The 24,753-nt window shown below is 44.4% G+C and overlaps 1 protein-coding gene across 4 annotated transcripts; it reads left to right on the forward strand.

The window, feature by feature from the left end:
- The first annotated feature begins 692 nt into the window (after positions 1-692).
- Positions 693-24,492, forward strand: MMAA (metabolism of cobalamin associated A). Of its 4 annotated transcripts, none has more exons than XM_081243951.1 (7): positions 693-890; positions 9,313-9,816; positions 12,414-12,536; positions 15,333-15,503; positions 18,276-18,361; positions 20,537-20,686; positions 21,948-24,492. In XM_081243951.1, the coding sequence occupies exons 2-7, from the start codon at positions 9,372-9,374 to the stop codon at positions 22,233-22,235; spliced, it is 1,263 nt and encodes a 420-aa protein (XP_081100077.1). In that variant the 5' UTR covers positions 693-890; positions 9,313-9,371; the 3' UTR covers positions 22,236-24,492. The 4 variants fall into 4 exon arrangements, with proteins under 4 accessions (XP_081100077.1, XP_081100079.1, XP_081100078.1 ...); XM_081243952.1 differs by lacking the exon at positions 693-890 and adding an exon at positions 9,950-10,058 and having other exon boundaries at positions 9,739-9,816; XM_081243953.1 differs by lacking the exon at positions 9,313-9,816.
- The last annotated feature ends 261 nt before the right edge of the window (positions 24,493-24,753 follow it).

Genomic DNA, 24,753 nt, shown 5'->3' on the forward strand with positions numbered 1-24,753 from the left:
AATCAATACAAATGGGTAACTTTTAAGAGAAAAAACTGCGAGTCCTTCCGCCGTTTAAAACCACGCCATGCTTTAAAAGCTTGAGTTGTACAGAACGCTGAGCATTTACTCCCACAGGTTGGAAATTGCTTTGCGGAGTTTGAGTTCCCTTAATTTCACCAGACTGTCAAACGTCCCCATGTCCCGCCCTTCACCCCATACTTCTTAGCTTCCAGTGAGAGTTAGGAAGAGGTCTGCGTCTCTGGACCGCCGCAGGATGCGGGGGCCGGGCTGGACTCGGGCTCCATCTCCCGGGCTTCGCGGAGCGCCAAGCCCGGGAGAGGATGGACATTACCCTCGACCTTCGGAGGCGATCTGGAGCTAAAGGAGAGCAAAAGCTACCCGTGAACACCGTCAAGTGTCCTCCCCCGCTGCACTTCCTTGACGGCTGCCCGGCGCCCCGCGGACCTCCCTACGCTCCGCGGGCCCGCAGGCCTTCAAGGCTCTCAGGCCCTCCGCCTCATAACTCGCGGCCAAGTCGGCCGGGACACAGGCCACACCCCACGCCGCCACCCGGTCCCCGGCCGCTCCTCTTGCCCCACGCGCCGGCAGTGGGCACTGCGCCTGCGCGCCCGCGAGCGCGGGGCGGGGCGAATCGGCCCGGCGGAAGGGGCGGGGCGAGGCTGTACTTCCGTGGTCGCGGGTGGGTGAGTAGGGACTGGGGGTTGCGTGCGGCGTCCGGAGTCTGGCGGGGCTCCCGCCTCGGGTCGCCGGGGATCCCACGTCGGCGTCGGGGCGCCCCCTGGAGGATTTGGGGAGGGGGAAGGAAGAAGAGACTATTACTGAGTTGGATGATGTCGGGGGTGCGGGAAGTGTGTGGACAAGCAGGCGTCGGCAAAATGGGTTCAAAGGTTGGTTTTCTCCTTAGAAAGGAAATTCTCTTTAAACAGCGTTTTAAAATTTTCATCATTTTGGACAGGCTTGTGAGTTTACCGTTGTGCCACAGTAAGGCAGTTTTGGTAAGGTGGCTGGTCCCTTGCCGCTGCCAAACCTGGCGAATGGTTAACCAGAGGATGGGTCGGAAAAAGGCACAATAATCCAGGTTAGCTACTACCAAAGAGGGAAATTAAAACTCATCTTTTATGGAATAAAATCCAGGATATAAAAATAGGGTTCAGACTGAAAGTCACAAACAGCATCTAGGTTCTGTCAAATTCTGTGCCGGGCGCGGACTAGGTCTCTTCCAGCAGACATACTGTATTCAGATAATTTGTTTTTATCATTAGAAAATGAAAGGCAATCTAAGCCAAAATGGCCTGAAAAAATTTAATTATCTTGAGAGTTGTGCCTTAATACATATACTTTGGAAAACAAACACTACTATAGCTTTTCCAAGTTGGTAGAAAACCAAAAGTTTCCCGAAAGCCTGTGCAGATTCCTGATCATTTTGGGGTCTACAATGTCCAGAATGTTCTTTTATGTAATAAAAACTTCATATTGTTTTGTATGCAAGGTAATAAGAACCAGACAGTTCAGTTCTTTTAAGGGCTGTATTCTATTAGGAGAGACAAAAGAAACGTGAGAAGTTATATAATGGTAAGAAATGTAAGTTACAGTTTGAGATATTTGAAGATATCGAAAATCCTTTATTTGGCATGGAAAGTGCTGGTGAATGCTTGAAACGAGTACCCCTCAGCTGATTGTTGCCATGTGGGAATGTGGGTCCCTCATACACAGATATGATTTTCTCCAACACAGGCCAAAAATCCATTTGTGCTTTTTCTTGATTTTTAGTAGTATTGGCAACCAGTGCAGTTATGCACTCACACACCCTCTGTGGGCCAGGAGCAGGCAGTTTGTGACATCTGCAGATTATCACCTGAGTACTCAGAAATAATTGGAATCAAAAGAGCAAGAAATTCCTGGAAACTGATCGTCAGGAAGGGATTTAAGAAAACTGGGGTTTAAGCTGGGTTGAAGCGGAGAGGTGTCATGGAGGGGAAGGATATAACAAGTGAGTAAAATCTCAGTGGGGAAAGTGAACAGCAGGTTTGGAAGATAATGAGTCAACTCTCCTTAGGAGAGGTCTGAGAAGGCAAGTGCAGCAAATGGAGGAAAACTAGTTTGGGAAACCCTTCAATACCAGACTGGACTTTATCCTGCGGCACTGGTTCTCACATTTGAGCTTACATCAGAAATACCTGGCAGGCTTGTGAGACGGTGGCAGGCTTGGCCTCCATCTTCAGAGTTCCTGCTCCCGAAGGTCTGGGGTGGAGCTTGAGAATTTCCCCTTCTTCCCAGTTCTCAGTTGATGCAGATGCTACTGGTCTAGGGAGCACACTTTTTTTGTTTTTTTGGGTTTTTTTGCGGTATGCGGGCCTCTCACTGCTGTGGCCTCTCCTGTTGCAGAGCACAGGCTCAGGACGTGCAGGCTCAGCGGCCATGGCTCACGGGCCCAGCCACTCCGCGGCATGTGAGATCTTCCCGGACCGGGGCACGAACCCGTGTCCCCTGCATCGGCAGGCAGACTCCCAACCACTGTGCCACCAGGGAAGCCCAGGGGAGCACACTTTAAGAACTACTGTCCTAGGGTGTGGGAAACTATTGGAGGAATTTGAGGTGTATTAGTAAAGAGATCACATTCATGGGTCAGTATGAGTCTTGCTGTGATGTCCAAGATGGAGGACTGGGGAAGAGAGAAAAGAAGGTTCCTTAGAGTTGATTAACACCTGTCGATGCACGCAATTTCATTTCATCCTCGCTTTGACCCTGATGTGTAAGTCTTAATATTTTCATATGGAGAGTAGTAGAGACTGCCCAGGTCCCATAGCTAGTCTCAGAGCCCCTTAAGACTAGTTCAGATTTGAACTAGGGTAGTAGCAGTGGAATGAATCAGAACATTGACTGGTGATGGAATTTAGAAAAATCAAGACTTCCTCAGAAGATTGAAACCTAAAAGTAGAAATTGGGAAATAGGAGTCTTAACAGAGAGTGATAAAAGGTAAAGGGGACAGAGAACTTTAGAATATTCCCTGCATGAATTCAGTATGTGTTCTGTATTACTCTGCTCTGACAGCGACCTATTTAAAAGTTGCTTGTTTAAAAAGTCATTCTGTTCTACCAAAATTTCCTGAGATTATTTCAAAAGAAGAAAGTAAAGCCTCCTGTGGGGGGTGATGGGAGATGGTAACCAGTTTAATGGCATCTGACAGCTTATCTTCACATCAAAAGTTATTAGCATTGAGGAATAGAAACACATGGTGTAACACTGCTTCGCCTGTATGAACTGTGCTGTGCCGCAGACACTGACCTAATGTATTGATTTTGGAAATCCTGGATGCTTTTTCTTGCCAAGAGTAGTTATTGAAATTGAGAATATTCATTGGATCAATTTCAAGACAAATATTCCAAGTCAGACTGGCTGCTGCAGAGCAAATTTTTAATGAAGGAAAACATCCATATACTGAAATCGGACTTTAAGAAGGAAGTCCTAAAAATATATTTATACTGTGAAATCTAGAAAAATGTAAGTTTTCAAACACTGATCAACTGAGTAATCAGCATAATGGAGTTATTGACCCATACAAAACTATAGCATACATTCATTCATTTATTCTGTGAGCCATAAACTTATGCTGTGGATAAAACGATAACTCGGTCTAGGCAAGACTGACATCTTAAAGAATGGTCACAAAGCGATGTGATTAGCACTGCAGTAGAGGGATGTGACCAGTACGTGATGACAGGAGATAGAAATGATGACTGAAGGGGTATAGAAGGGAGGCCAGGGAACTGTCTATAGAGGTGGAGACTCTTGAGTTGGTCTTGACAGCTGAGGAGGAATTTGTGAGATGATTAAGGCATTCCAATCAGAAGGACCATCATGGACAAGGACCAAGAGGTATAAAAGAGTGTGGGTTTTTCTGGAACCTTTGTGCAGATCAGAATAGTTACAGCAAGATGGTAAAAGTGGAGGAGGGGGATGAGTTAAGTTGTAGAAGTGGATAAGAGCACTCATAAAGAGTATGAAAGATTTATGTAATGACTGTCTTGGCTGGATTGTAAACTTCATGATGTCGGGAGCCATGTTGGACCTGTACACGAGTGTATTCCAAGGCCTTAGCAGAGTGCCCAGCATATGGTAGATTCTCAATAAATAGTTGCTGAATGAATGAACGATAAATCACAGAAAAAAAATTTTTTAAGATAGAGGGAACTTTTAAAGTGTTTTAAGCAGTGGAGTAATATTGTCAGATTTACATTTTATGAGGATAAGTGGTAGTATGGAAGGAAGATGGTTAATAATGACCATAGAAATGGCTATAGTAGTTTCTGCCTATTGGTAGATTGCAATCTGCATTTTAAGAAACAATGGAAAAGAGTATTAGAGGATATCACAGGTAATAGGGTTAAATAATGTTTAATGAAACTTTTAGTTATATATATGCCTGTGTGTTGACTGATGTAAGTGTATTTCTTCCTATGGACTTTGATCAGAGTTTGAAAGTCATTGTAGTAATGTGGACATGATGGTGGAGAGAATGGAATGGATATAAAAGATATTTTGGAGAAAAACAAATGTGGAAAACTAGCACCTTAAAATGCTGCTGTCCATATGAACCCTCTTGCAGGGAAGGGGATGCACTTACTCAACCTACTTCAGTATTTTTGCTTACTTGATGTTTTTCATTATATATTAATAAGTTGACATTCTGGTTTATTAGGAATGGTGGTGCTTTGAGGTATCTTACTGTGTGTTGTAAATGCTGCAAAATTTCTCTTATTTCGGTAGTGCTCAGTTTAAAATTGTAGGATGAAACCATACTCTTAAGAGTTGTGAAAATTCATTGAAACAGTTTGATTTGATTATTGGCCAAGTTATTAGATTTCTTTCCATAAGAAAGCAGGAAAAGCTGCTTAGTTACATGAGCGGGTGGGAAGTCCTTCTCCCCACCTGCATGACTTTGCCACTCTAGTAGACTTAGTCTGTTCTGCCTGTGACATGTAAATAAGGGCAGAAAGGTGTCCATACAAGGCAGAGTTATACTGGCTTTTTAAAAATTTACGAACTCCTTTAAAATCTGGTTGATGTGGTTAAAATGAGTTTAATTATGTTGTGCACTTCCTTGTCAGGTGTGAATTATTCTGTGGAGCAAGAAAACATTTAAAAGTTTTAGAAATTTGGTCTGTTCTGTCACCTAATACATTATTGGGATCTCCTACTGATAAGGTTTGCACAGAAAATGTAAACTAATTTTTCATCTTGGCCTAAGGGGGGAAAAGAGAGAGAGAAAGAAAAAGAAACAAAATGAAGATAAACAGCCTGCCATAATCATTCCATACTCAAATGTGGAGGGTTGTTTGGTGTTCCCTTAATGTGGCATGACACCACTCCTCTTTTTATATGGGAATATAGAGTTGACACCAAGATCTGGAATTAATAAAAGGGCATGTTTTAAATCTAATCCATTCTTTGCTCCACTTTGGGAGGGGCAGAGTTACTAATATCTATTTCCCTCTTAGCCAAAGGAGCTCTCCTTTATTCTAAAACGATTTATTAAGACAAAATGCCACAGAGAGTCAGAAGACCTGGGTTTGAGTCCCAGCCCTGCCACTGGTTATGACTGTAGTCACCTAACTCACCCTTGGTTTCCCTTTATTAAATGAGAATAGTAATAACTATCCAACTGTCCTCATGGAATTGTCTGGGAGAATAAAGCGAAATAAAGTATTTGAAAATGGTTCATAAACTCCTGAGTGACAAGCAAGTGGGAAATGAAATAAGTTCAGATTAGCATTTTTTTGAACAATTGCAATGCACCAGGCTCCATGGCAAGCTTTGGGGATCCTAACGTGGACAAGAGGGTCTTGAATCTGGCTTCTCTTCTCCGTCCCTTAATGCCTTGCCTTGGTCCAGGTCCCCATCATCTCTTTTGGGTCTTTGCTAGGCTGGGCTGTATGTTACCAGGATCTGTCACTCTTTTTTTTTTTTTTTTGCCGTACGCGGGCCTCTCACTGCTGTGGCCTCTCTCGTTGCGGAGCACAGGCTCCGGACGCGCAGGCTCAGCGGCCATGGCTCACGGGCCCAGCCGCTCCGCGGCACGTGGGATCTTCCCGGACCGGGGCACGAACCCGTGTCCCCTGCATCGGCAGGCGGATTCCCAACCACTGCGCCACCAGGGAAGCCCTGGTCACTCTTGACTTGCCGCTGCTCCTAGTGTTATCTCCTAAAAACCAAAGTTGATTAGGTCACTGCCCTCCCTGAAGATCTCTGTTCTTTCTCCTCCACCAAGACAAAATCTACTTCCTTGGCCTCAGTTTACATCCTGATCGGGCTTCATTTTTTATCACTAGTTCCATATGTATATATGCCAGGTTGCTGCTTCACTGAATTACTCAGTCTTCTCTGATATGGCAGGGAAGAGACCAGGTCCCAGCTCGGCCTCTGTACAAGTATGTCCTCAGCCTAGAAGGCCTGCCTCATCCTTCTTCAGCTTTGCTTAACCTTTTGGACCCAGCCCTGACATAGTCTCCTCCATGACTTGAACCCTCTCCTCCCACAGGAGAGTTAGTTTCTGTAACCTTGTCTGTTCCCACAGCACATTGTTCTTTCTTTGGACACGGTGTTTATTATTCTGTGAGCTGTTGAAGTGCTGGGATTATGACATTTAGGGTAAGATAAGGAGGCTGTCCACCTAAGGAGGTGTAGTGGATTGAATGGTGGCCTCCAAAAAGATATGTCCACGTCCTAATCCCTGGAACTTGAGAATGTGACTTTATTTGGAAAAAGGGTCTTTGCAGATGTAATTAAGTTAAGGATCTTGAGGTGAGATCATCTTGGATTATCTGAATCGTCCCAGTTCAACAACAGATGTCTGCACAGAGGAGAGACACAAAGAGTAGGCCATGTGGGGGCCTCCCTGGTGGCGCAGTGGTTGAGAGTCCGCCTGCCGATGCAGGGGATACGGGTTCGTGCCCCGGTCTGGGAGGATCCCATATGCCGCGGAGCGGCTGGGCCCGTGAGCCATGGCCGCTGGGCCTGCGCATCCGGAGCCTGTGCTCCGCAACGGGAGAGGCCACAACAGTGAGAGGCCCGCATACCGCAAAAAGAAAAAAAGAAAAAAAAAAAAAAAAAAAGAGTAGGCCATGTGAAGACAGAGGCAGAGATTGGAGTGTTGCACCCGTGAGCTGAGGACCCCTGCAGGGAAGAGTCCCCTTCTAGAACCTTTGGAGGGAGTGACATCCTGCTAACACATTGATTTCTGACTTCTGGCCTCCAGAACCATGAGAGGATAAATTTCTGTTGTTTTAATCCACCAAGTTTGTGGTAGTTTGTTACAGCAGCCTTAGAATACTAATACAGAAGTTTAGGGCTTCCCTGGTGGCGCAGGGGCTTCCCTGGTGGCGCAGTGGTTGAGAGTCCGCCTGCCGATGCAGGGGACGCGGGTTCGTGCCCCGGTCCAGGAGGATCCCACATGCCGGGGAGCAGCTGGGCCCATGAGCCATGGCCGCTGAGCCTGAGCGTCCAGAGCCTGTGCTCCGCAACGGGAGAGGCCACAACAGTGAGAGGCCCATGTACTGCAAAAAAAAAAAAAAAGTTTATAGTACAGTGACTGGAACATAATAAAATATCACTGTCACCACCCTCAAAGACATTATTATCGCTATTACTTTTGTAACCAACCTAGCCTGGGACCTGGAAGGTAGTACCTGCTCAGAAAATAGCCTTGCCTGTGCACTTTCTAGTCTGGTGGCAGTGGTGGTGGTATGGATGAGAAAGAAGTGTGTTTAAAGGTGGTATCGAAAGACAGCTTCCAGAATAGAGCACCTCTTAATTTTGTTTTGTTTTGTTTTGTTTTAAATGCCTTTTTGTGTGTTTATGTGAAGGGCGGTAGTGGATGTTTTTAAGTTGTTTTTTAGAAACATTTTTACACATTTTAAAATAAATTGTCCTTTTAGAAGACTAACAGTAAAATGATGAGCAGTTATATTTCTAACAATAAAAAAGTCTTAAAATGTTTCTTCTTTTTCCTAATAAAACATTATTTAGCTAAAATTAATTTTGTGCTGGCCTTGGAACACAATTTAGAGAGGGACTTGGGAGCCACAAGGTCATTTATTTCATGTGCTACAAGGCACTTGAAAACCAAACATTTCAAATAATCATAAGTGCCGACTTGGTAGGCACTTATGTCTGTAAATTTTAGTTTGCCACTGGAAGCTAGGTCTATGACCTAATTTTTACTAAAGTTTTATAAATTGGTGTCGTAGTAATAAGAGCTAACGTTTATTGAGCTCTTACTATGTGCTAGGCACCGTTCCCAGCTTTTTATATGAATTAACTCATTTTGTTCTAGCTTTCCTAGTCTCTTCTCTATTCTCTTAACTCAAGAGGAAGCTGAGGCACAGAGTGGTTAATTAAGTAACTTGCCCCAGGACATTATAGCGTAAGTGGCAGAGACGCAGAGTGGCCCTGGCTCGTAACCTCCACACTCTCCTGACTCGCAGGGGACCCTCTCAGCCCTCATTGTCTAATACCGTCTGAAGTGGAGAATATCAGTAAATCTAAGTGAAGGGTCCTCATCCAATTCCATAGTGGCTCAAACTTTAGTGCGCTTACCCACGGAGATTCTGATTCCTAGGGCTGGGGATACGCGTTTTTAATACGCACCAAGGTGGTTCTGACCGTACTTTGAGATGCCCTGGATGAGGTTCCAGACAGGCCTCACAGTTCATTTCACATGAAGGCTTGTGGTGGTGGCTTGTGTGCTTATGTTAGGCCATTCTTTGTGTATATCTGTGTGCCCGGTGAGTCTATTGAATACATACATGGATCTAAACTTTTGCCTGAATGCCTGCCTTACTAATCACCTTTCTTTTATGGAGATGAATAAAAGGCCAGCATCAGAGGGATTTTTTTTAACCTTTTGAATGAGCTTCGGAATAGGGTATATTCGATCTGAGGAAATCGTTATGATGGATGTAAGGTTTGTAGACGGAAGAAAATAATCATGACATAGAATTTCTACTCTATTGGGTTTTTTTATTTTTATTTTTTAGTATGTTTGTTTTAGTTTAAAAGAAAATTTTAATGTGCACTGGACTTCACAGCAGAGCAGTAGTTTCATGATTTGGGTTACTCTGAATATTAACTGTGGACAAGGAGGGAGTCTTTGCTCTTAAGTTTGGGAAGAAACTTTCATGCCTCTGTACAGCCAAAACCCCTGATTAGGCGTGTTTTAGAATCTAGGGAGAACACTAAGCTTGCAGTTTTACTACTTCAGTATCTTAGTTGCATGTTGAACTGGCAAAATATGTTTTTCTTTCTCTTAGGGAGTCACGAATCGCACCGAACCAAAAAACGTCCAGCATTTTCTTCAGTTACAAGCAAAATGAATATTCCCATGCTGCTCCAACATCCTCATCGGGACTTCCTTAAAGTCCTTTTAAGAACACTTTACCGACGTTACTACTTCATCTTACCCTCAAGTACTCACCTCAGATCAGGAATCCCATGTACTCAGCCATTCAGTTCTCTCGGACTCCATCATGCCAAGTGGATGCTGCCGTCAAATGGTTTAACAAGAAAATTATGTCTACAAACAACCTTAAAGGAACAAACACAAGGACTTTCTGATAAAGAACAAAGGCTTGTGGCTGAGCTTTATACTGGTTTAATCCAAGGGCAAAGGGCCTGCTTGGCAGAGGCCATAACTCTTATAGAATCAACTCACAGCAGGAAGAAAGAGTTAGCCCAGGTGCTTCTTCAGAAAGTGTTAGTCCACCACAGAGAACAAGAAAAATTAAATAAAGGAAAACCACTAGCATTTCGAGTGGGTCAGTCTTTGTTTTTTGGAGTTTTTTTGTTTTGTTTTTTGTCCGTCCAGTAAATATTTTTCTAAATTCTCTCTTCTTTTAAAATAAATCTAAATAGCTTATGATCTAATGGGGATTTTTTTTGTCCTTGCAGAATTTTGGAATGAATTTTGAATGCCTTTTCTTTGTAAATATTAGTCTTATTACGTGGTGGGAATTGCAATGGCCATTTGAACAAAGGCTCTGTATTTTAAGAGAATAAGGTGAGATTCCTCTTTTGGCAGGGATCTTGCTGTGGCTCCCAGAACAGAAACGCGTGCAGGAAGAACTGTTCACCAGTTTACTCCTTTCTCTCAGTAGAACTTCTGCTTAATAGTCTAAAGTGACTTCCTTGCTGTCGTGGTTATAGCAACCATAATTATCCTTATCACATTTCAGAATTCTACTTCTTAGGTGTTTCGTTAGTCTTTTCTCTAAGCAAGTCTCACTTATTTCAGATACTTTTTTGAAATTAATTAATTAATTAATTTATTTATTTATTTTTGGCTGCGTTGGGTCTTTGTTGCTGCTTGCGGGCTTTCTCTAGTTGCGGCGAGCGGGGGCTCCTCTTCGTTGCGGTGCGTGGCCTTATTGCAGTGGCTTCTCTTGTTGTGGAGCACGGGCTCTAGGCATGCGGGCTCAGTAGTTGTGGCATGCAGGCTCAGTAGTTGTGGCTCGCGGGCCCTAGAGCGCAGGGCCTAGTTGCTTCGTGGCATGTGGGATCTTCCTGGACCAGGGCATGAACCCATGTCCCCTGCATTGGCAGGTAGATTCTTAACCACTGCGCCACCAGGGTGGTCCCTCAGATACTTGTTTATTAGAGTTTCTGGAAATGGCTTGGCTCTAAGCACAGCCAGCTCAATACCAAAATGCATTTTAAAGGAGACAGCATGTTCATTTGCTGTCTAAAAATATTAGGTGTTCACTTCTTGAACAGTTGACCTGTTTCTGTAATTGCAAATAAGCTTGTTATGTTTTCAAAGCTGTGCATTATAGAGCAATCTAGACGTGTTTGACCAGAAGGAATTAAGCACGTTTTGGGTGGAACGAGCGCCTTTCATGGTGGTAAACTAGGTGATTCCAACCAACCCTCCCACTATAAACAACTTAAAATGGTGGACAAAGTGCATAAATTGTGTGAGGAATAAGTAAATACACTTAAAAGTGGATTGGCATGACTTACGTCTCAGCTTATTTGCAGTATGGGGCCTAAAACCTAGGTTTTAGGGTAATGGGGCCTCATGCTTTAAAGATAATTTCGAAAAGAGCTCACCAACCGCTGTTTGTACTAGTCCACGTTTCCCCACACCTTATTCTTCTGCCCTCACTGTGGGGACTCTCTTTTTGAGAGTACTGCGCTGGGTGTTAATACTCTTTATGTATTGTGGACAAAATAGCAAATTCCCAAAGAGAAATTCCAGGTATGACAAAGTGTTTACTTATTAGGCTGTAGAGAACCTCTGAAGAGAAAATGTCCAGAAATACCTAGAGTTAACCAGCAACTCATACATAACTGGCAACTCATACATTTGCAGCACTATTCTGGTTCTTCCATCTGGACCTTAGGAGGCCAGGTAAACCTGAGTCTTTGTTGCAGTTGTTTTATCACCATGGTAAATAAGAGCAACAAATGTTTATTCAGCACCCATTAAGACAGAGACCTGCCCTGAAAATTGTGGTATGGAGCCAAGCATACCATATGCCATCCATCCTTTGAATGTAGTTACAATTAAGTGCTTATGTTTTATAGATTTTATTGAACATATATATCTCTTGATGCCATGTGCTGTTCTAAACATATTGCAAAATTAACTCATCTAATCCTCACAGTCACCTGAAGAAATGGGTGCTCTTATATCCATTTTATGGCAGGATATACTCAGGTACAGAATGATTACGTGACTTGCCCAAGATTACACAGCTCGTAAGAGGTAGAGCTAGAAATAGAACCGGCCGACTGGCTCCAGAGTTTGTGTTCTCGCCCGCCATGCTCTGCTAACTCTCCAAGCAGGGGAATTTTCTGCCTTTCTTAAGATAAAAAAAAAGTTTTTTTTTTTCAGGATTCAGTTTATATTATTTTCTTTGAGTTATGAGTGAGATGAAAAAATTGTATTTCATAAGTAGAAAGTTATTTTCTCAATCACTGGGAATTTCTGGAGTAATGAGTTGTTCTTCCAGTGGGAACATAGCATGCACAGAATCGGGTTGGGTGGAATAATTCCTGATCATGATGAGAGGTGGGCAGATGTTGGAGAAATTCAGCACATGAACAACATAGGCAATAAAGTCTGCCCCAAAAGCTCTACGTTATACTAAAAAGGCAAATCACATTTTGTAATTTTTAAAAGTGAATCTGGTGAACATATGGAACTCTGACTTCTCTCCCTCCTGTATCCCTGTTACTCAGGGACTAGATAAATAGGTAGATTTTCGTTTACCGCTTTAGGAAGTGTTAAACTACATTAACGATGGTTTTAATAAATTAGGAGAAGTAGAAGGTAGTCTAGTATTTTAATAGAACTCATCATGGTGCTGATTTCATTTATTTCATTAAGTTACAAAGTCTGTCTCCACCATAGGATTGTCTGGGCCTCCTGGGGCTGGGAAGTCAACCTTTATAGAATATTTTGGAAAAATGCTTACTGAGAGAGGGCACAAATTATCTGTGCTGGCTGTGGACCCTTCTTCTTGTACTAGTGGTGGTGAGTATTGCTGCTGTTTTGTAAATTGCAGAGCAGGGGCTTGTGGAGTGGAGCCGGCTCTCTGTTGCAGTTTAGGGGGAATCTGCACAGACGGGTGTCTTCTAACCTCTCGCTGAGTTTAGTCTCAGTGAAGGAAGGGAGGTGGTGGGTGTGAGGTGGAGGCTGAGGGAGGTGTTTGGGGCATCGGTTTCTCCAGGGGAGGTTAGCTTACAGGTAACCTAGGAGTAGCCTGGGTCCGTAGAGAACTAGGAGAGCAAGTGCCAGAAGTTGCAGATGATCAAAAGCCAATTTCACCCCTTTGTCTGTCACACCTGAGGCTCAGCCCCTTTTCCTTTTATTGTTTTTCCTGGCTCCATCAGCCCCTACGCAGTTCAGAAAATGGCTTCTTACTCATTAATTTCCTCATATTGTAACGTCTCTTCTCAAGCTTAAAAAAAATCTTCATGCTCTATTTAACTTGTCACCTGTTTATATTACATGTTCAGTTAAACAGAAAGCTCTTAGAGGGACCATGTGATATCCTCTGTTCCTGGCAGCACTTAGCCGAGTACGTTGCACACAGTGCTCAGCAATTACTGATTTGAGGTCATGCAGTCACTCAAAGTTTAATTTGCAGCTCATCAGAGATAAAATGAATAAACTAAGTTCCCCAAAGGATCATTTAAGGGAAACATAAATCATACTATATAAATACTCAGGAAAGCTTTTTCTTCCCTTACCCCTCTATATGATTGAAGCATCTCACATGACAGTTATTCATTTAACAAGTATTTCAGCACCTATCGTAGGTGAGGCCCTGTACAAAAAAGGTACTGTGTTGTTTAATGTTGAATAAGATGCAGTTCTCTTGGCCTTATGGAGCTTTATATCTCATGAGGGAAACAGAAGGTGCACTCAGGCCATTACAATGTGATGCGTGTTGTGAAGGGGGAAATACAGGGTGCTTTGTGGAAGGGTTTGGATTATATCCTGTGGGTTTAATGCTAAAAAATAAATACGATATCATATTTCAGGGGCTTTAGGTCAGTAGAGAGGTGGACAACAATTCCTGTTACCATCCATTGAGAAATTTAGCTGAGAACATTCACAGTTTTTGATTCACTATAATGAAAGGGTTAACTGTAAAGTAAAATTTATACTCGCAAAGTTCAAGATTAAATCCATGTCAGTGTATTATCCTTTTTTACAGTCTAAGAATTTTGTGAAAGGTAAGCACTTGAACAAAGAATTTATTTATAGTGACCTTCATTTTCACACAGGTGCAGAGACTTTCCCCCCACCTTCATAATACTCTAGAATACTTGTAATAGCAAAAGAAAACAATAGTGTGAGATAAGAGTAGCGGAAATGGTGACATAAGATAACCTGACTGAAGTTACATAGCTATGTGGTTCCTAACCTTTCTCAAACCAAAAATGAAGGTCCTTTTCTCAGGTAAAAATACAAAGGCTCTGAAAGAAAAAACTATGCAAGGATAAACAGGACACTCTTACCTTTTCATTGTAACAGTAGATACATTTGAATATAGCTTTCCATTGAAGTTTGACAAGCCTGTAGTCAATCCTTGTGGTGCTTTGGACTCACAGGCCCCCTGCAGTGGGAGCTTGGAGACCTCCCTAAGGCTCTGCAGTCACCAGTTTTAGATTCACTGGCAAAGACAATTATATGGGAGAGTAATTTCATAAATGTTTAGTTCGGTGTGTTACGATCTATAGGATAATAATTTAAAGTGTAGCTTTGGCAGATTGTTGACTTACACAGAGATGATTCCACCCAGAAAATTACTTTAGAACAAAGTTTTATGTACAGTAAATAAGGTAGTTGATGTCTGTGGTAGGTGTATGCTGGGGCATTAGAACCTATGAGAAGTCAAAACTGGAATCATCAGGGAAAAGATCATATCTTTAAGGGACTCCTCAGTGTTTAGCAGCAGCTTCAGAAAGGTTAGCTCTTGAGCAGAAATTAAAATTCAGGTTAGAACAGCACTACACCTTCAAGTGTTACTACGTGGCTAAAGGAAAGAAGGTAAAGGTAATTTCACTAATTCCAGGGCTTTCAGTCTTCTAGAATTTGCAGGTACTGATGTTTGCCAAAATACTGCAGTACACACGGAAGCAGCAACGGTTCTGTTCCACAGGCATTACATTAATTGCCTACTGGGAACAAGCATCCAGTGTACAAAATACGTAAGACACGGTCCTATAGACAAGCAACTCAGTTAAAGCAGAGTTTCTCAGCCTTGGCACTAATGACATTCTTTGTTGGGGGCAGCTGTCCTGCACATGGAAGGATGCTTAGCAGTATCCTTGCTCTCTACCTACCTGATGCCAGGAACATCCTTCCCTCCAGTTGTGACAAGTACAAATCTCTCTACACTTTGCTAAGTATCCTCTGGGGGAAAAAATCACTCCCAGCTGAGAACCGTAAACACAGCAACGTTAAGAGGACAGTAAAGAAACCACCCCAACTGGAATGGAAGATTGATTTGGGGATTAGTGAAGCTGAAGTGGGACAGGTAAGGTAGGCTGCATTCTGAGGGCCTCCAATGCGAGACCGAAGAATCTAGATTTGAACCTCTCGCCAGTGGGAGCCATTATAGGTTTTGAGGGGCTTAACATGTTAAATAGATTAACTTGGCATCATTACATACATGGTGTTGGAAAAAAGCTTAACAATATGAAATACAGTTTGAGCTTTGGGGAGAAATGTCCTAAAGCACTTCCCCTAGGAATTGGCTGATTGATAATTGGCCCTTATAGGTGTTCCACGATTATAAAATGTAACTGTGTGTTTTAGGATCACTCTTAGGTGATAAAACCCGAATGACTGAGTTATCAAGAGACATGAACGCGTACATCAGGCCATCTCCTACTAGAGGGACTTTAGGAGGCGTGACAAGGACCACAAACGAAGCTATTCTGTTGTGCGAAGGAGGCGGATATGACATAATTCTTATTGAAACCGTGGGTGAGTGTGATTTTCTGTTCTATAACAATAAAATACTCTTAAAATGAATGCTGCATAAAGATGAATGACGGCTAGTTTCATTTTGTTCATTCAGCAGATACTTACTAAAGAGGTAATTAAATGTAAGCTATCTCAGACTCTGTAGGAGATATGAGTATGTAGGCTATAATCCTTACCCTTAAAGAAAAGAAAGGTGAGCCCTGCGTCTGGATAACTGTTATACAAGGTGGTACGTTTTCAGTGCCGGAGGAGAACTGTCAGCCTTAGGATGACCTATGGAAACACTGCTTTAACATAACACCCATTTTATTTAAGCAGAGTCATATGTCTGCAGCATTCACTAAGAAGATTAGCGTAGTAGTTGGGCACCTCATGTTTTATTTCACCTTTATATCCCTAGCACGTGGTTACACACAATGAAAATACTGAAAAGGAAACCCCAAGAACTTCACATTCCCGTGGAGAGACAATTTGTTATATTACTGTGTGATCAATGTTTGTGACACAACCCGACTCAGATTTGGGGGATCAGGGAAGACTTTAGGGAGGAGGTGACAGTTGAACTCAGTGTTTTTTCGTTTTTTTGGGTTTTTTTTTGGCTGCGTTGGGTCTTCATTGCTACGCGCGGGCTTTCTCTAGTTGCAGCGAGTGGGGGCTACTCTTCGTTGCAGTGAGCAGGCTTCTCATCGCGGTGGCTTCTCTTGTTGAGGAGCACGGTCTCTAGGTGCGCAGGCTTCAGTAGTTGTGGCGCACGGGCTTAGTTGCTCCGCGGCACGTGGGATCTTCCCAGACCAGGGCTCGAACCCATGTCCCCTGCATTGGCAGTCGGATTCGTAACCACTGCGCCACCAGGGAAGCCCCTGAACTCAGTTTTGAAGGGCGGGTTGGAGTTAAGTAAAGTATGGGCTAAGGGACCTTGACCGAAACACACAGGAGTGAGCGAATGTGGCCCAGTCAGGGCGCTGCATTTTGCGCAGGATCTTTAGAGCATGGAGCACGAAGGCAGGGAGTGAAGACGTGGGCTAGAGTCCAGGAGTCCATCGCCTAAGGGCAGATGGAGGAAAAGTTGCCCGAGTAGTGGTAGGAGAATCAAGGGGAAGAGGACCATAAAATCGCACATACTAACTGAAAGTTGTGTTGGGCTGCATGTTTCAGCGACTCAAACTATCTCTGACTCAAACAAGGAAGAGGGTGGGTTTTCTTTGTGTATTTGGTTTTTTTGTAAATAAAAGAAGCCTGGAGGCAGGCAGGCCCAGAGGGCGTGGTGGTGCTACAGCCCGGGGCCGGCGGGGTGGGGGGGGGCTCCCTGCTCTCCATTCTCAGCACTTAGTTTCCAGCCTCAGGGTTGCCCATGGATAAAAGACCTGTTCCAGGTAGAAGGAAGGAAGTAAGAAGGGGGAATAAGGAAGGGTCGGAAGCGTAAACCTCCTGGCTGGCTTTGCCCTCTTGAAAGACCTCTCCTGGAAACGCCATCTAGTGACTTTTGCTTTCACACATTAGCATCTCTGGCTGACTGGTGATGGGGGGGGGTCTCTGGGGGGTCTGGTGATGTGGTCCTTCAACTGGAACCCTGATGCCCCTGGTGAACCTGGGGGAAGGAAATAGGGAAGAATGAACATTGCGTGGGCGAGCAGAAGTCTCTGCCCCATCAAGGCAGGAGAGAGCTGGAGAGGCGGTTTAGTGGAGTGGGGCGTGTGGAAGTCAGATTTAAGTGGATTGCGGTTGATGTGAAGTGGTCGCGTGAGCACAGTGGGCATGCATTGCCTTTGTCCCAGACGTTTCGCTACCAAGAGAAAGTGAGCAACGCGGTGATGATGGCAGGAGGTTGGGAGTTTTTGTCTTCTTATTTTCTGGTTGTGCTTGGTTTTCAGATGAGAAAGACTTGAGCCCAACTCATGGGATGTTTGAGGGACGGGAGCCTGTAGACAAGGGGAGGTTGGAGGTAAAGCCGAGCCGGAGCCCAGGGGAGGTGGGAAGGAAGGAGAGGCCAGTCTTCCGTCGATGCTTCTGACACTGGGCCCGGCGAGGAGTCAGCAGGGCGGGGTGTGTGTTGTTTCTGCTTCTCTGTGGGGTCGCGGGGGGGAGGCTGAGGACGTCCTTGCGTCTGTTTGGCTGTGAAGCAGGTGCCGCGGTCACCCGTCATCGTCATGTTGGAGAGATTATGGGACAGTGAGTGTCTGTAGTAGCCCCTGTGGGAAACAGGAAGGAAGCTGCCCGAGGGCGTTCCGGGGCATCGCTTTTCCTGTACCAAGAGGAAGATGTAGCCGATGTTGGAGCCCATGACCCTCCGGTGGCGCCTGTCCACACAGCTGAGGGATTTCTCCAGGACACTTAACGGAGGAGAGACACGGGCAGTGGGACTGATCCACGGGTGGGCTTTGCAGGGTGATAGAAGGAGGAGAAGGCAAGGAAGCTGCCAGACACGGTCTGAGGTTAGAATCAGGCGCTCAAGCTGCTCGCCCTCGAAAGGGAAGCCGAGAAAGAGCAGCGAGAGCGAGGGGAGAGCGCAGGTCTTCACGTTCTCCATCCGGTCAGAGACTGAGCTGGTGGGAACGAGGGCCGGGGAGAGGTGGGGAGGACCACAGCTTTGCTCATCAGGCGAGGCAGTGGCGTTTAATACACCGTTCAGAGGTGGCGGTTAAAGTGGGATCAGGTCGAGTGTGTGATGGCGAGTCTGCGCAGACGGACTGGAGTGGGGGTGGCGGTCAGGGGAGTCGAGGAGGTCAACTTCCTGTGAGTGTTTCAGTGTTGACGCGTGATTTGAACTTCCAGGTGTGGGGCAGTCGGAGTTTGCTGTCGCTGACATGGTTGACATGTTTGTTCTTCTACTGCCACCAGCAGGAGGAGATGAATTGCAGGTAATTATGTTGACGTTTTTACCCCCCAAAACACAAAGCGTACATCTCTGAAAGTACAAATTCCCAATGTTGTGGGTTTTTTGTAAATTAAGTTGACATTAGTGTAGGGAAAGAAGCACCCTTCACGTTGGCTAAAATACCCGAGTCAAAGGCAAACTCTCTATTTTTTTTTCCCCAACGTATAGTAGTAGAACTTATGACCTTGAGCTAATGACACAACTTAGTCTTTCCACCTGCAACATGGGGGGATAGCTCCAGCCAAGAGACCACTGTTACATGGATGTTTGTGCGACAGCTGGTTGAAAGGTCCTCATGAGATATTCCTTTGCTTTTAACTGGGATCCCACTGTCGTAGTTTATGTGCTGTAGAAAGGGTTCTTCCTTTCCTCCTGCAGTGCAGTCTGGCATTAACTCCCTGGACTTAGCCTGCACAGGCTGAGGGCACCATCCTCCCAAGACTGCTTTCACTCCAGACACAAGCAGCAGGCCCGGGGGTTCCCAAGCCACCCATGCCTCTCACTGGCTGCAGATGTGCGGGTTCCCACTTGCCCCTCAGGTTCGACAATTCACCAGGATGACTCACAGAACTCAGGAAAGCACTGCGGTACCAGTTAGAGTTTTATTATGAAGGATGAAAATCAGGACCAGCCAAATGAAGAGACACAGAGAGAGAGGTCTGGAAGGGTCCCAAACTCGAAACTTCTGTGTCCTCAGGACACATTTCCCTCTTGGCACATGCATGTGTATCACCAGCCAAGGAGTTCTCCTGAGCTTCAGTGTCTGCAGTTTTTGTTGGGGTTTTAGTATGCAGGCATGATTGACCGAATCACTGTCCACATGATTGAACTCAGTCTCCAGCCCCCGCCCTCCCCAGAGGAGGTCAGGCTGCTAGTGCATGGCTCAAAAGGCCCAACCCTCTAATCACGTGCTTTGTTCTTCTGCTGTGGTCAGCCCCCATTCTGAGTGATCTTGCATAAACCCAGGTATGGTCCCAGGCACCCATGGCGAACAAAAAGGTCACTCCTATCACTCAGGAAACTCCAAGGATTTAGCAGTTTCCTCCCAGGAACCTTGGATAAAGACTGGACAAATGCTTTATTTTTATTTTTATTTTTTTATTCATTTTTGGCTGCATTGGGTCTTCGTTGCTGCACACGGGCTTTCTCTAGTTGCGACGAGCGGGGGCTACTCTTCATTGCGGTGCGTGGGCTTCTCATTGCGGTGGCTTCTCTTGTTGCTGAGCACAGGCTCTAGGCTTCAGTAGTTGTGGCACACAGGCTCTAGGGCGCAGGCTTCAGTAGTTGTGGCGCATGGGCTTAGTTGCTCCGCGGCATGTGGGGACTTCCCGGACCAGGGCTTGAACCCGTATGCCATGCATTGGCAGGCAGATTCTTAACCACTGCGCCACCAGGGAAGTCCCCAAATTCTATATTATACACCTCTCCTTCAGTTGAAAAATTCTGAAAAACTAGTGACATCAGACTCTGGATGCTGCAGTTTAGAAACATTAACTATTAGAATTTAACCATTGAAAATTATGTTTTAAAATATTTGAAAAGAAATTTTAATCTTAGATAGCAAAATCTTCATTTTCCAAATAAGGTTTGGCCTTAGGATTTTTCTAGTGTTTTCATGCAACATAATTTAAATCAAGAGATTGAGGCGTTTTTCGCCATCAGGTTATTTTTTTCCTCAAATGCAAATGAAAAAAAGTGCTACATACATTTAAGGAAAACTTCAAAGACTCTGTTTCTGGAAATGAACATGTTAGTGATGAGGGTGTTTTCTTTTTTAAGCACCTGAATGATGGATGGCTTTGCATCCTGCAGGGTTAGCTCCGGAGAAGTGGAATCTATCACCAGGCAGTGAGAACTGTCTCCTGCCACTCAATCATATTGTGTCTGGATGATAGATTTACTCTAATTCTGAATGTATTTCAGCGTGTTAGTCTCCAAATTTGAAAGAGATATTACAGATGACTTCCATAATCCCAAGAGTCAGTGCTTTTGAGTAATTTCTGTCAATAATTGTGATTCCTAGGACCCAGGGCTTGGGAGGGTGCAGAGAAAAAGTTAAGAGTGTTATGACTCTCAAAACCTTAGCAGTAACTGGTGTCCCATTTTTGATGGCATGAAATGTTTCAGATGAATCACTTTCTTTTCTTTTTCTCACCAGGGTATTAAAAGAGGTATAATTGAGATGGCAGATCTGGTGGCTATAACCAAATCTGATGGAGACTTGGTCGTGCCAGCTCGAAGGATACAAGCAGAGTATGTGAGCGCGCTGAAATTACTCCGCAGGCGTTCAGGAGTCTGGAGACCAAAGGTCAGCTTGCATTCTGTTCTGCAGTTTTCACCCTGAGTGGCCTGTGTCTGTTAGGAGAGAGGATGTGAGTCCCAAGCTAGACATATAATAAATCTTTGCCTGTAGGTGAGAGTATAATTTTAAAAATTGTGGCAAAGCCACAGAGTGTGTAGTTACGATTTTAAGTATAATCCTTCAACCACTAGGTGCCAAAAACTAGATGTGAGGCGATACATTTGATTGCTTAATGCTTGGCGCGAGCCATTTGGATGTGATGACAAATCCATTCTGCAAGGAACCATCCTGAAGATTATGGCGCAATTAATGGCTTGATTATCTAGGTTAGAGTTTGAGTAAGAGAGAACAGGCTTTTGATGTGGTAACTTTCCTTCCTGTTATGCTTGTCGGGTGATGTTTTCGATAAGGAAAAAAAAAAAACCCGTAGTAAGTGATGCAGTAATACCGATGCGGATGCTTTATCTGTAACAGGGCCCTGTGTTATTAAAGAGTAACCTATAGGGCTTCCCTGGTGGCGCAGTGGTAGAGAGTCCGCCTGCCGATGCAGGGGACATGGGTTCGTACCCCGGTCCGGGAAGATCCCACATGCTGCGGAGCGGCTGGGCCCGTGAGCTGGGCCCATGGCCGCTGAGCCTGTGCGTCCGGAGCCTGTGCTCCGCAACGGGAGAGGCCACGACAGTGAGAGGCCCGCGTACCGCAAAAAAACCCCAAAAAACAACAAAAAAAGAGTAACCTATAATCACTATAACGAGAACAACGCATCTCGCTGTCGGCTCCTGGCACGTTGTCTGTGCTGCGTCTGGAGCTGTCTCGTCCATGCAGATACCCATGCTCGTAGCACCTGCTGAACCAGGCAATTTGACGGAGGGAACGGGGCTATTCTCTCAGCTCGGTTTCATTTTCTTGCTCTCAGGCCTCAGGGAAGCCTACGTAGCATTGCCCTTCTCATCCTAGTGACCATTTCCCAGTTCATCCCCGTGGTCTCTGAAGACCATTTGAGCAATCCCCAGTCAAAATAAACCTCTGAGCTAAAAAATACGACCTTGGATCAGTGTCTTATTTCTGCTTGGCACTTAGTAACCTTAGTAAGTTACCTTAGTATATTCCTCAGTGTGTCTACTTTGACAGGATGATAAAATGTCTCATTTTTGTCGCCTACCTATTGCCATAGACTGTAAGACTTAACTGGCCAATGCCAGAGTCCCCGTGACAATGTTTTCTATCGTTTTAAGTGAAATAGTTCTGGTTCTTCCCTTTTCAACAGGTAATTCGTATTTCTGCCAGAAGTGGAGAGGGGATCACTGAAATGTGGGATACAATGAAAGAATTCCAGGATGTGATGCTTGCCAGTGGGGAGCTGACTGCCAAGAGACAGAAGCAGCAGAAAGTTTGGATGTGGAACCTCATTCAGGAAAATGTGGTAGAACATTTCAGGACCCACCCCAGAGTCCGGGAACAGATTCCTCTTCTGGAAAAAAGGGTTCTCAGTGGGGCCCTGTCCCCAGGGCTAGCAGCAGACCTGTTGTTGAAAGCTTTTAAAAGCAGAGACTAATGAAGTACACCCTATCCAATAACTTTATATATCTTTTCATACATATAAAGTTACTGGATAGGATGCACTTCATTTTAATAAAGTATTTTAATATTAAAAGTCACTTGCTTGCTTATATTTTCAGTAATTCTCTTGTGGTGCCCTCGGCCTCCTTATCTGTGAACTGCGCTTGGAAAGTGGAAGAGCGTTAGATACAGATGGCAAAGGTCAGGCAGTCAGCAGCATTTGTAAGGTAACTGCTGTACGTTACTCAGCTCCGTTTCTTTCTGTTCTTATACGGTGGCCTGTAGGATGTTGTCTTCTCATCAGTCATGAGCAGAGAAAGCTGAGGAGGACAGAAAAAGGTCATGTACCTTAAAACGCTTTCTGTGATTCTCTATTCTCTGAGTTTCCAGAGAAAATGTAAGCAAGAGTGACCACAGTTTTGAAGTCTTACTTGAGGCTAGAATAATACACAGTGGGTTTCTAAGAGCTGAAAATCGTGATCGACATTTAGTATGCCAGACTACCTAGGAATTTCTGAAATGGCCATGTACACAAGTAACAAAACAGTTGGAATGTGTAGAGATGTGAACACAGTTTTGCAGTCTGTCGTCTAGACTTGCGGACTCCCCGTGGTAGGTAGGAGAGCCCAAAGGGAGCTGGGGAAATCAGCCACAAATAATGTGGGCTGTAATCAAAGGTTTTTGCTTCTCTTCCTTCTTGGGCATTTGACTTCATATTAGCATCTTAAAAATCTTTATTGTTGTTGGTGAGGAACAAGTTTTGTCCTCTGGAGGAAGTGTGGCACAGTGATTAAGGGCTTGGGTTCTGGCGTTGGGACTGGTGGGTTTAAACTTTAAACCCAGACCAAGTACTTATTGGCTGTGTGAGTTTGGACAAATAACCTACCTTTCTCAGTTTGAGTTTCCTCCCTGGTAAAATGGAATTGACATATTAACTTTATAGGGTTGATGAGGATGAATGAGATAACTCAGGAAACTCGTTTTGCTGTCATGATGGTACATGGGAAATACTGAGAGTCCTCTTGCCATTATTATTATTATGTTAAAGTTATGAGTCTGTGAAGCTGTACAAACCTTATAAAAGGTTCAGTTTTCTCCCATGATCTTATTACTACCATCATGCTCTTGTGATATTTTATGATAGTCTTTAAAGCACCCATTCTAGTTAATTCTTTGAATATATTTTACACTATTTGAAGGTAGTTATAACTGTGTACATTTGAATAAAATTATTTCTAACCATAAAATTTCTCCATTGCACAAAATGTCATTCTAGAACTTTCAAACATATTCTATTCTGAGAATATTTGACACAGTATGTCAGCTTTCATTGCAACTAACCCTCCTATCTAGAATCGAATTTCTTGATTATTATTTTAGGTTATTTTTAACCTTTTTTTTAAAAGGCTTGTGTTATTGGCATACCTACCTCATATTTGAGGATTAGGAGAAACTTGGAAAGGTCATCCAGTCAATTCATCTAATTTCAAAAAGGACCACTATTAAGCCACCCTATCAGATGAAAAACTGTTTTTAGAATCAGAGAAGGAATTCCATAATTTCCCTTAGTAAGCCGTTACAGGGAATGACAAACCTGTCATTTGTGGTACAATGGAAGCCACAGTGGGGCACACGCGCACTGTATTACAAACAAGGCAGAGAAAGGGTGGCATTTGTTAGCCCTAAATTTTTCTATGCAGTTCATCTCAGTTTGAACTGCTTTTAAGTGTTATAAATATAGTCATAAAAAGCATTAGAAAACCTCCCTTGTGTTTCTTATGTTGTTGTACCATTGGCTATGATATAGAGACCGATTTCCAACGCATTATTTACCTTTATTTCTGTTATTTGCTACACTGGAAGCTGTATAATATAGTAAAATATTTGTGGCCTTAAAAAAAACTTAATGCTCCCTTTTATTAAGCTCAAAAATGCCATCGCTCCTGGGCTTCCCTGGTGGCGCAGTGGTTGAGAGTCCACCTGCCGATGCAGGGGACACGGGTTCGTGCCCCGGTCTGGGAAGATCCCATATGCCGCGGAGCGGCTGGGCCCGTGAGCCATGGCTGCTGAGCCTGCGCGTCCGGAGCCTGTGCTCCGCAACGGGAGAGGCCACAACAGTGAGAGGCCCGCGTACCGCAAAAAAAAAAAAAAAGAAAGGTGAGGGCTTCCCTGGTGGCGCAGTGGTTGAGAGTCCACCTGCCGATGCAGGGGACACGGGTTGGTGCCCCGGTCCGGGAAGATCCCACATGCTGCAGAGCGGCTGGGCCGCTTGAGCCATGGCCGCTGAGCCTGCGCGTCCGGAGCCTGTGCTCTGCAACGGGAGAGGCCACGACAGTGAGAGGCCTGCGTACCGCAAAAAAAAAAAAATTCCATCGCTCCTTTCCACCTGTAATTCTACCGTGCTGGACCCCTGACCTGGTCAAAAGCACAGGTTTAGATACCCGCAGAGTCAAATCTCAGCTTTGGCACTAACCAGCCATATGATTCGGGGGCAGGTTATTTCTCCTCTGTAT

This window comes from Mesoplodon bidens (genome assembly GCF_964165515.1).
Source record: "Mesoplodon bidens genome assembly, chromosome: 1".
NCBI classification, from domain to species: domain Eukaryota; kingdom Metazoa; phylum Chordata; class Mammalia; order Artiodactyla; family Ziphiidae; genus Mesoplodon; species Mesoplodon bidens.